General features: G+C 41.6%; 1 protein-coding gene across 1 annotated transcript in view; it reads left to right on the top strand.

The window, feature by feature from the left end:
- The window catches only part of gfra3 (GDNF family receptor alpha 3), a 45,666-nt gene that overhangs the window by 17,774 nt on the left and 15,431 nt on the right, over window positions 1–12,461 (top strand). The window contains exons 2-5 of the mRNA XM_020656379.3: window positions 3,605–3,901; window positions 9,678–9,749; window positions 11,513–11,867; window positions 12,306–12,415. Of these exons, the coding sequence (XP_020512035.1) occupies window positions 3,605–3,901; window positions 9,678–9,749; window positions 11,513–11,867; window positions 12,306–12,415 (834 nt within the window). The remainder of the gene's footprint in view (window positions 1–3,604; window positions 3,902–9,677; window positions 9,750–11,512; window positions 11,868–12,305; window positions 12,416–12,461) is intronic.

Genomic DNA, 12,461 nt, shown 5'->3' with positions numbered 1-12,461 from the left:
GCACGTTCTTTTATTTGTTGACGTGTTCTCTCTGTTCTTTAGTGAAGATAAGTAAGTGAGGGGGGGGGGGGGGGGCTTTCTTCCTGTGACGGACCACTTTGGAGTCAGGACAGAGAAAAGGCTTACTGCCAAAGTTAGGGGTAGCTAAAACAAGTTCTCTTCCCTGCCTGGCTCCGGCTGCAGTCAGCCGGCCCTCCGGCTTGGAAACAAACACACACTGTGACTTGGACTTCCTGTGGGAACACCTCAAGGGGCTCACCGCTCCAATAACAAGACATCCAAAACACTGGGAACCTTATTCATTTAACGGGGGGCTTCCTCTGGCTCGGCTGGGGGTCCTGTCACAGTGGATTGTGGGGAAATAGTTTGTTCTGGCTCGGTGTGCTCGGTGTGCTTGGTGCTACGTGTTTGTTATATTCCCTCTTATTACCAGCACTGAGATGGAGCAAAAAAAATAAAATCTTCAACTTTATTTATAATGCTTAAGAATGCTAAACTCAATGTGCTGATATGACATTTACTACATTGCACACTGAAATACATATAAAGTGTAATCATTTGATATTTCTGTATTAAGTGGCCCTTTTGACTGGAAGATATTTGTACTCATTCCAAACAGTTCAGGCCTTATTTTTTGTACTTTCTATATCTTGAAACAAAACGTCACCTGGACTTGTCAGGTCTATGTGGCTTGTATAAAGTGAAATAAGATTTATTTTACCAGACATTAGAAAAAATACTCTATAAGTTTTGAGTTGTTGTAGTCAGTGAAGCCACTTCTGATCCAGGTAAAGCCTTACAGAACAGATGAAGTATTGAAGTTTCTTGTATTCTGCACTGGCATCAGAGTAATCTTTATTCATAGAGTACGGATTAAAATACACAAACTGGGGGCTGGATTGTTTGAGGTTTTTTTAAAGTGTAGGAAAGTTAATCCACTAAAAATCATCCTGCAGTCTCCTGCACAACTGGACAGTTTTTAATCATGACTCCAGTTACACAAAGCTTGTATAATTAGAAATGTTATTATTATTTTTAACTCTTAATGTTGTTTTATTTTATTTAAAGGTGACATATCCTCCTCCTCTTCAACCAGTGTAAATAAGTCTCAGAGCTCCTCAAAACATGTCTGTGAAGTTTTGTTGTTCTAAATCCACTCTGATCCTGTATTTGATCATTAAAAAAAAAAAAAAATCCAACACAATTCAAAACATTCATGTTGTTGGTCCACATGCTGTCAACATGTTTTAAATATCTGTGTTTGTTTTGAAGATATCGTTTCAGAAATAAAAATGGAGGGAAGAAACATCAAAGTAGCCGTCCCGGTAATAATCTTAAATTACTGTCACCCCAACTAAAAGACATTCAAGTTAACCGCCACTCCCGGGGGCTGTAACGCCATCAGATGATTGACATGGAACAAAAAGAACAACCTCAAAATAAGCTCCCAAGATGCTTTCTGATCATCTCGGACAAAACTGAGGGAAGAATACCTCGGACAAAGCCTCTGCATGATGTGTGTGTGAGTGTGTTTGTGTGTGCGTGTGTGTGTGTGTGTGTGTGTGTGTGTGTGTGTGTGTGTGTGTGTGTGTGTGTGTGTGTGTGTGTGTGTACTTGCAGATACTGTGTGTGTGACCGCAGCACGTCATGACTCCACAGGCAGCTGCTAACATTTGGACTCCATTGAGCAGTAGACTGATGAGTCTGATTGTCAAAGTTTGACCTCAGACTCTCTGGTCAGAGAGGAGGTCTGGATCAGGTGTGGATCAGGTGTGGATCAGGTCTGGATCAGGTGTGGGTCAGGTGTGGGTCAGGTCTGGATCAGGTGTGATGTCTCCACAGAGTCGGTGGATGTTTTATGTATGTGGTTAGTCTTTCATCAGCACTCTCAGTATTCAATTTACATACCGTCTACTGATCCGGCGCTGAATGTTAAGCTGTTTATGCTCTCTCAGCCACTTTATTCTGACACCAATATGTGTGTGTGCACGTCTGTGTGTGTGTGTGTGTGTGTGTGTGTGTGTGTGTGTGTGTGTGTGTGTGTGTGTGTGTGTGTGTGTGTGTGTGTAAGACAGATTGCTTTGCCCCCTTCGCCCCCTCCCCTGTGGTTGTGCAGTATTGTGTTCTGGTAGTAATGATGGGTTCTGTGCTTCCCAGTCTCCCTCCCAGCAGGACACACACATAAAAGGGTCCTTCTCAGTGCAGCCATGCGCACAAGTGTGTGTGTTGTTTTCTGCGATTGTGTGCGTCTGTGTGCGTGTGATTCTAAGAACATCATTTTCAGCAGTGCATGCTGATTGGGCCCCACACTGAGCGCGTGTCCAACCCATCAAGGTTCACATTGGTACTCTCTCTCTCTTTCTCTGCCTCTCTCTCGCCCGCTCTACCACCACTCCTTTATTTCCATCTATCTTTCCGTTCCTCCATCTCTCCTCCCTGTATGACATTTGTGCTGTCCTCACACAGCTCCTCTGCTCCTCCCCTGTGTGCGTATGAGCTATTGGATTTTTAGCGGGGGGGGGAGCCTCTTCTTTCGTTATTGCAAATCGAAGCAGACACACTTGAGAAAACAACAGTTCCTCTCGGAGAAAGTTTGGGTTCCACACAATCCAAACATGGTCTGTGATAAATTTAATCAAGGCCAGAGAGTCATTCACACCTGCAGACAGATTCAAGAGAATCTCCTGTAAAGGACACGAGAACTCCTCAGACTGTTTAAAACCAGAAAGATTCTCGTCAACAGTCTGTCGGTGTCACGTCTCTGACCCTGTGGGGGGGGGGGGGTTTACTATGAAACATGATTCTCTTTTGCTGAGGTAACTTCAGGGTGAACTTGGAGATTTTTGTACAACAATGGGGCTCACTTCTTCCTGGGGTATCACCATGGTAGCTTCTGCTTAACTTATGTGAGAACAGTGTTGTTATCTCAAGATAATGAGAGATATAGTTAAAAGAGTCAACTAAAATGTATTGATGCATTTAGGCCTTCACTGCTCACACACACACACACACACACACACACACAGTGAACTTAACTGAAGCACAGAAGGATGAACGACAAGTGGTTCCTCCGCTTATTACACAGCTATTTACTCATCAAATAAATCATCTGTAACAAAATATTGATTATGAATTAATTTTATTAATTTAAAAATGATACATTTCTTCTGCTTATCAAACAGTCTGACTAATCTACAGAGCTGTGTTTATATCAACAGTTAAGTTTATGAGCTTAATTAACTTTCATTACATTTAAAAGAACATTTCCTGTGATGGTGAACAGAGTCTCATGATGTACGTGTGAATATGTCAAACTGCACACTGCCTTGATATAAAGACAATCAATGTAAGCACAGTGTCGGACTCTGCCGCTTCGCCCGCCATCTTTGATTTCCACAGTGTCTTTTTTGCGTCATGCCCTTCCCCCTGCCTCACAGGGAAAACTGCACGCTGTGGGGGACATGTGTGAATAAGCTACTGAGGAGAAGATTTCAGGGTGTGTTCTGAAATTCTTTTGTCATTTTCAGGGTTTTATGTTTCATGTGTGAAAAACAGCATTTGAAAGGTTTCAACCTACAGTGATGACTCTTCTGTCCCCTCTCAGGTGTGTCGCCCTCCTCCTCGCCCATCTTCCCCTACCCACTGCCCCCCACTGACTGTGTGGAAGCCCACCGGGTGTGCTCTGTGGACCCCCGGTGCGAGGCGTTGTACCGGGGTTTGGAGCTGTGTGCGTCCGACGCTGCCATGTCTCCCCTGAGCGAGCAGGTGGCTGCAGAATGTCTGGAGAGACAGGACGCCCTTCTTGGCCGATATCCCGCCCTGCTGGCCTGCAAGTGTCACCGCGGCCTCCGCAAAGAGGAGCACTGTCTGCGCATATACTGGAGGGTTCGTCTGCTGCCAGGTGTGTGTGTGTGTGTGTAAGTGCATGCCTACAACTCGGTATGTGTTTTCATCATATGCACAAATAGTGGACTTATGAATTAAACGTTGTCGCCCTAGAATTATAAGTTGGTTATACTTTCTATTGATGGATGATGATGGTTACATGATGAGCTGTAATGAAGCCCCTGAAATATAATCGGTAATTGCTCCCACTGCTAAGTTTGAATGGTAAATGGACTTATATAGTGTTTTTCTAGTCTTCAGATTACTCAAAGCGCTTTTACACCACATGTCACACCCACCCATTCATACCCTTTCACACACTGATGGTAGTGATGATCACTATGTAGTATCATCAGAAGTAACTAATCCCATTCATACACCTCCACCGAAGCAGCGGGACCAATTCAGGGTTAAGTGTCTTGCCCAAGGACACATCGGACATGTTACCCAGCTGGGGATCGAAGCCTCGACCGTCCGGTTGAGAGGCGGCGAGGGTGTGAATGATTGAGTAGTCAGAAGACTAGAAAATAAATATTTACCATTTACAATAACTGGCAACCAGCCTCCTCACTCAATGCACCTGTGAGCCAATCTAAAATATAAAAACATTGAAAACATGAAAAAAAGTGCAATGAATCTATCTGAGTAACCGATACATCATGCACAAAGACCAAATGCATTAGAACATGAAAATGTTTTTTTGCAAGAAATTAGTAGATATTGAACTTGTTGTGAAACATGATTTAATGCAGCTGAAAAACAATGTGAGCTAAATATCCTTTAATAACTTGAAAATACTCTGTTTGCTGATTAAATAAAGCTTTAGTTGCATTTGAGCTTAAAAATATAATTGGGATGAAACATTCTGATGGAAGCTGAATATTTGTTCTTTTATAAATTCTATTATTATTAAATTATAAGTAATTATAATTGTCTGTATCCAACAAGATAAAGTTGTATGTCGGCTGTCATGTTAAACTGGTCTATCAACTGGAGAAACACGCTACCAGCACAGGTGTATGGACGTTGGTACTAATAACGTTAGCCACACTAACTAAAGCATTTGACATCGTTTACTTTCACACACTGTGATCTTGTGTTTGCCACTTTCCTTAAACTGTGCTCAATTATGACTGTATAACGGAGATATACATTGCAACTTAAAACCGGGTTCCTCTTTATTCTTCCATTATCTTGACCAACATGTGCAGTTGAAGGTTGCGGGGGTGAAGGCTGATGGATTTAGTGAGAGGTGAGGCCCATTCTGGACAGGGTGAAGGTTTATCAAAGGGCTTAGAGCTGCACTGAATTACATATTCATATAATCAAAGACTCAAATAATTTTCTTGAATGTGAAAGAGGTTACTTCTGTTAAAGTTCCTCTGTGCTGGTTTTTTCTGTCAGGGCCTGATTCTCAAAAGGATTGTGTGGCTTTTACGTCAGTCAAACCTGTGCAATGAATCAAAAAGACAACGTCTAATTCACACCAGCAAAAGGGTAAAAAGGGTTAAATGTAGCTCTAACTGCGCTGCAGATAAAACAGCATTTCTGTGCTGTTTGTGCATACTGAACTGAGTCATCATGCAGGTGGCAGTGGCTCAGTCTGTAGGGACTTGGGTTGAGAACCAGAAGGTTGCTGGTTCAAGTCTCAGTGCGGATCAAATATGGAAGTTGGTCTGGTAGCTGGAGAGGTGCCTGAGCACAGCGGAGATGCCCTTACACAGAGTGTAAAAACTGAGTTTTCATCTGCATAACCATGAAACTGTATGGAGTGTTTCCTCAGAATATTTCCCAGAGGAAGCATATATAATGTAAAGAGAATTGGTCTGAGGATTCCATGGCAAACTTTAGTGTGCATAGAGGACTCATCATTAACATGCACAAACTGAGATCGGTCTGATAAGTAGGATTCAAACCAACTTAAAGCAGTCCCTGTAATTCCAAGCAAATGCTCCAGTCTGTACAACAGGATCCGATGGTCAATGGTGTCAAAAGCAGCACTAAGATCTAACAAGACGAGCACAGAGAGAAGTCCCCTTTCTGAAGCTAGAAGTATATCGTTTGTAACTTTAACTAGTGCAGTCTCAGTGCTATGGTGGACTCTAAATCCTGACTGAAACTCCTCAAATAAACTGTTGTCATGGAGAAAGTCACACAGCTGTTTAGCTACCAGGATCCTTCTCCAGGATCTTCGAGATAAAAGGAAGGTTGGATATAAGTTAGCTAGAGTTCCTGAATCCAGAGTAGGCTTTTTAAGTAGAGGTTTGATTACCGCTACTTTAAGTGCCTGTGGTACATAGCCTGCCAGTAAAGACGAATTGATCATATCTAATATAGAGTTGCTAACTAAGGGAAAGACTTCCTTAAACAGCTTGGTTGGGATTGGGTCTAAAAGACAGGTTGACGGTTTTGACGCAGAAAAAATGGAATATCTAATCTAATATAATAACAGACGTATCTGCACCAGGTAAGGGCAGGAGGTTACCAATTTTGTCTCTGATGTCTAGAATTTTGTTGTTGAAAAAGCTCAGGAAATCATTACTGCTGAGGGCTAGAGGAATACAAGGCTCAATGGAGCCATGACGCTCTGTCAGCCTGGCTACAGTGCTGAAAAGGTATCTAGGATTGCCTTTGTTTTCCTCGATTAGAGCTCTACATCGAGCGTGACGTAGAGCCTTCATATATCTTCTATGACTATGGACCATGGAGCCACTCTCCGCCGCTTGACAACCTTCTGTTTCAGGGGAGCAATCGAATCCAGAGTAACTCTCAGCGAATCCACTGCACCATCAGCAAACTGATCTAGCTGAGAGGGACTAAAGCTATCATAAGAGTTTCCAACTGGGTTGAAACACGGTACTGAATCAAAAACAGCTGAAATAGCTTCCGTAAATCTAGCCACAGCACTATCAGACAAACTTCTAGAGAGCATACCTCTTCCAAGCAGAGGTAATTCTGGCAGGACAAAGTCGAATGTAATAAGAAAATGGTCTGATAGAAGAGGATTTTCTAGGAAAACTGTAAGGTTATGGATTTCAATGCCATAAGCTAAAACAAGATCCAGGGTGTGGTTGAAACAATGAGTAGGTTCGTTTACACCCTGGGTGAAACCAATAGAGTCTAATAGTGACATGAAAGCTGTGCTAAAGCTATCATTATCAACATCCACATGGATATTGAAGTCACCTACAACAATTATTCTATCACTGCTAAGGACTAAATCTGATAAAAATTCTGCAAATTCAGATAGAAACTCAGAATATGGGCCAGGAGGGCGGTAAACTACAACAACTAGAACTGGCTGAAAGGTAATAGGTTGAATAAACCAATTCTTAGCTTGATTCTTTAAGGACTCGAAATCAAAGATGTGCAAATTCTCAATTTAAAGAACTTAGAAAACTGTATGCAAACTCTTGTACACTGTATAAATTGCTAAAAAAAAACCCATATTTTGGCAAGTAAGTCCATTGCAAGTTAGACAGTGTGCACTAGCTTTGCAGCTTTTTATGGAAAGAGCAAAGTGTTCAAATTATTATTTGACAACTGAAGGTACTAACAAAAACAAAATACTACATGTACATGTAAAGAAAACTATCAATATATATAAGTATAAATACTTAATTTCAACTTAAGTACCGCCTCTGATAAGGCCAATAAATAGCCAATCATTGATTTGGATTTTGGGGTAGCACCTTGGGTGGACAATCATATTACAAGCGGGGCCAATGCCACCACTGGCCACCCCTTTGGCCACGCCCCTGCTGTCAGTGGCTCAACACTTTCAGATGTGCGGAAACGGTCTGGAGCCGTAACCTTGTCAAGGATGTGAGTGTTATTTTATCTTTATCTGTTCCATTCAGAGAGGAAGATTTGTTTCTTAAGGTGAAACATTTTACTCTCTAGAAAACGTAATGTTTACGTCCACAACCCTTCAAACACCGAAATGCCAAAAACTGATTTCTTTTGAATCCTGGCTCATGTAAAGTGAGGCCCAGTTAAAAGGACCCTATCACACACACACACACACACACACACACACACACACACACACACACACACACACACACACACACACACACACACACTGGGAGTAACAGGAGCGTATCAAGAGTGCTGGTGTGATGTGTGCATCAGTAAGTGAGCTAACACTAGCCAGCGGACTCCTCCTCCCCTGTGGCCTATTAGTCAGCCGAGCATTAGTGTAATTACACACTCTTCAGTTCCCAATGTTGCTCGGCTGCTCTAGCGTGTCATTACCATAAATATATAGCCCAGAATAGGATTTACATACATAAACACTTTACATGCCATTACATTCCTGATTGAGTTTGTTCTTTGAAGTGTGTTTAAATCATTTGCAGGAACAAACGGCTCGTCCACTCGTCAATCAAGACTCTGCTGATGGCTTTAACAAGTGGACAAAAGCTGTCCTCAGTTACATGAAATCACTGTGACTGCTAATTCACAGTTGTATTCTCATTATTGAACCCTCATTCTGGGCCTTGTTGATAGGATTTAAATGAGAAAAGAGCAGTAATACTGGTTGGCGCAGGTTCTTTATTGTGTTCTTATAACTGTGATACATTTTTTGACACCATTTAATATCTGTACATCGAGAAGGTGCTGCCATTCTGGTCCACATTGCTATGTATCCCAGCATGCTTTGCGCAGTGAAGCAGCCATTTGCATAATCCCAGCATGTTGAAGGCCTTTGAATATATGTTTGGTGTTTGAATGTTGTGTCAGATGTTTTTGACTTTGTATCTTGGTGTTTAATATTTATGTTGTAAACAGAGCCGCTGTGATGCAAGACAAATGTTTTCAATAAATAAATCAATCAATCAATCAATAATCAATACATAATGGCTGAGGGCAACATTTCAACAGATTTTGTTGGTTGCAGTGGTAGATTGTGGGGGCTGCCCTTGAGGTCATGACCGCATGTCTCAGCATTTTACATTGGTTATACAGGGTAGTGGCCCAGTTTTTAAATTAAAATGATTGGTATACGAGTGAATCTTGCGAGTGGAAGTTAAAATATTTCTTATCTGGGTTTTAAAACGTATCGTTAATCCTCCAGTGAAATATCCATGCATGAACTAGGAAACAACACACAGTAACAGGGTTGGCAATGAACTTTCTTGTTTATTCACCTTTTATAGCCTCATTCTAGTAGTGTTGTAGTACTCGAAATCGGTCTTGGTCTCGTCACGGAATCATAAGCATTTTTATTCTGTCTTGTCTTGGTCTCAGACCTGGTTGGACTACAGATTTTAAACCAAACCAGTCAAGACCACCACTGACTATTTTTCAACGTCATCACTGGGATTAGAAGGAAAGGCTCATTTCTAAAAGAAGGATTAACTTTAATTCATTCATAATTTGATTTTAACCCCTAGTTATAGCCACAACCTTCCTCGTAAGGGAGTGCCATGCCTGCTGCACAAGTTGAGCATTTTCTGTGATATTCTTTGTCTTGGTCTTCACTCTGTCTCAATCCCTACAGTAAATGTCTTGGTCTTGTCTCATAGCACTCTTGGCTCGGGTATGTCATGGTCTCGGTTAGTGTGGTCTTGACTACAACACTACATTCTAGATTACATTTATGACCTTCTTCAAGTCATTTTGAGGAATGCCTCATTGGATTTTCATTGGTGTTTTCCATTACTGTTGTCCTTTATTACCTTAATGTTTGTCTTAGATTTGTTCCCTCCAACCTCCTGTGGCCCACTTTTCAAATGTTAACTCAATTGTTGCCAATGGTTTTCTCTGTGCCTGTTTTTTTTTTTTAGGAGAGGATGAACTGGAAATGTCTCCCTATGATGACACACTAATGGATACTCGCATGGCCTCCTTAGTGGCAGGTAAAACACACTCTGACACACACACACCGAGTCACTCATGCGGTCTTTGTTATGATTGGGTAGTTTGCGTCAGTGTCCATCAATGTCACACAGCAAATATTTAATGGCAGACAGCTCTATTGCTCCATCTTACCAATCATACACAGTGAAACAGCTCAATGAATCACCAAGCCTTAGACATGTTAATCAATATGTATGAATCAATACAGACATAGTAACTCTTGACCAGCTGAGGACACTCTGCTCTTTATATGTCTACTCTGCTTGCTGGCTCAGCACCTGTTTACAACCTCAGACTAGATAAGAAAACCGTAAAGGTTCTCAAGGACGGTGATACCTGCTATAAGTTGGATTTCAATCACTGCAAAGTATAATTACTGTCGGTCGCCAACCTAAAGTATAATTACTGTCTGTTGCCAACCTAAAGTATAATTACTGTCAGTCATTGCCAATGGAAAGTGGATGTCCAATGTTTGACATCCTTGCTGCTCCAAGTCAGCCCATCACTCAATTGGTTGGTAGATAAACTAGCTAACATTACTCAACCAGTTCACATGCTATGGTTAATAGTAAATGAGCTTGTGTAGTGCTTATTCTAGTATTCTGTCTGCTCAAAGCACTTTTACACTGGTCACACACATTCACACACATTGGACTTTTTTTCTTAGACCCAGCAGGCACAATATTTTTTGCTGATTTGTTCATAAAACTCCTTCAAATGTTCAAGAAAACTGGTTTCAGCTGCACAGGTAGCTACATTGTTGAATTGCTAGCAGCATAGGCCATCGGGCCATATTTGAAGTTCAAAACAAATTTCATATAACCCATTATCTCTACTCTTAGCTAATGTTAGCATTCAGCCACTTCCTATTGAATATTTGTGTTTGAGAATCAGAGAAAGAACATGAAAGGTTCATATCCATTCTAGATATCAATGCTCATATTGAACACCTTCTGAAACCCTAAGCTGGCTTCCAAACTCACTGAATGTCTGTACACAGTGTGAAGTTAGTCAGGCGATAACGGGTATGAGAGAAACTATAAATTATTAGCATTGTCATTTTAGCACTGCTAACTCTGACTTTGCGCCACATTAGCTTGCAAAAAATAAGTACAACCAGCAGCATATGTCACATTGACAGAGAATTAAATATGAACAAGTGAATCATTGCGCTCAAAATGGTCAGCTAATTAAATAATCATCTTTCTTGTGGTGAAACATCGTCATGCACTTAATACCTGTCTACATTGTTATTTAGAGTTCAGCAAAGTAAGTTTCTCTTGGTATTTGTGATGTTCTCAGTGTAATAAAGTACTGTACTAATCCACAATATGCTGATGACACTTTTGTTTTTCTTTCTGTTTTAAACCCTGATGCCATAAACTCACAACTCTTCTCTGATCTTCAATGTTAATAAAACTGGTTAGAATCTAATTATCTATCAATCAGTGCCATACAAACACCAAACGAAATCTACAGTATGACTATCTCTCAAACACCTGGTATGCCTCGATTCTCATCTCACTTACTGAGATGACATTCATAATTTAACTAAACCTGACTATTCTGGGAGCACATGGTGGCCCATCATCTTAATAAAACACTTTATGTTGTTTATTACCTTGTCAGCCCTCTGTAGCTGTAAGATGGATATATTGAGCCATGATTGCATGAGGCTGTAAATGTTCATTTCCCTGATAGAAACTCTCCACACATAGCTGCTTTATATTTGTCTAATTTGACTTCTCCTCAACTCTTTCAGCCTCATCTTACATGCAGCTGGATGGTGAGAATCAGTGCCTGAAGGCAGCACAGGACTGTGGCCTTTATGAGAAGTGTGGTTCCCTGAGATCAGAGTATGTACTGGCTTGTACCAAAAAGGTGCCAGGGACTAACCGATGCAACCAGCACAAGTGCCACCGGGCCTTACGACGCTTTCTGGAGCGGGTTCCTGAAGAGTACAGCCTGGGTGTCTTGTTCTGCCCCTGCACCAACACCTTGTGTGGTGAAAGGAGGAGGAAAACCATCGTACCTTCCTGCTCCTTCCAGGAGATGGAGGGTCTGCAACCTAACTGCCTCCACCAGCAGAGCTTCTGCCGCAGAGATGACCTCTGCAGGTAAGTGTTGAAGCTAAAGGTGGCTGGGCAAAAATCATTCATGTGTATTGTTCAATCCAAACTGGAATGGCGGGGAATAAACCTACAAAGAAGAAAGGGCTTTTAGGCAGGTGATGACCCAACTGATAGATTCATGTTAAGTGGGTCATAGTTGATGGGAAACAGAGTGAAACATGATACAATCTTAGGGTTGTTAGAAATTGGTAAAAATACATGCTTTTGTCATCCTTTTTTATTCCTTTAAGGGGAAGAAGCTGAAGATACAGTACGTGCAAACCAAAGAAACAACCAGAAAATAGTTATGAAAGGATAGATGAAGCTGAATGTACAAGAAATAAATGTGTCAGTACGTCTCTCAGACATTATTATGAAAACCCCCAACATACAAATCCAGATTTCTTGTGTTTGATGTTGAGTTGTTGTTTGTGTTGTTGCCAGGTCCAGACTGGCTGATTTCCTCAACAACTGCCAGCCCTCTCCTCTGACGGCCAGCGGCTGCCTGAAAGACTCAGCAGGCTTGTGCCTCCGAGCTTACGCCGGACTCATTGGTACGAACGGGGGGAAGGATGGATGGATATATGGGGTGGAAAGATG

Source organism: Labrus bergylta, chromosome 9 (assembly GCF_963930695.1).
Source record: "Labrus bergylta chromosome 9, fLabBer1.1, whole genome shotgun sequence".
NCBI lineage: Eukaryota > Metazoa > Chordata > Actinopteri > Labriformes > Labridae > Labrus > Labrus bergylta.
The sequence above is the reverse complement of the archived record's forward strand: the minus strand, read 5'-3'. Positions and strand labels throughout refer to the sequence as shown.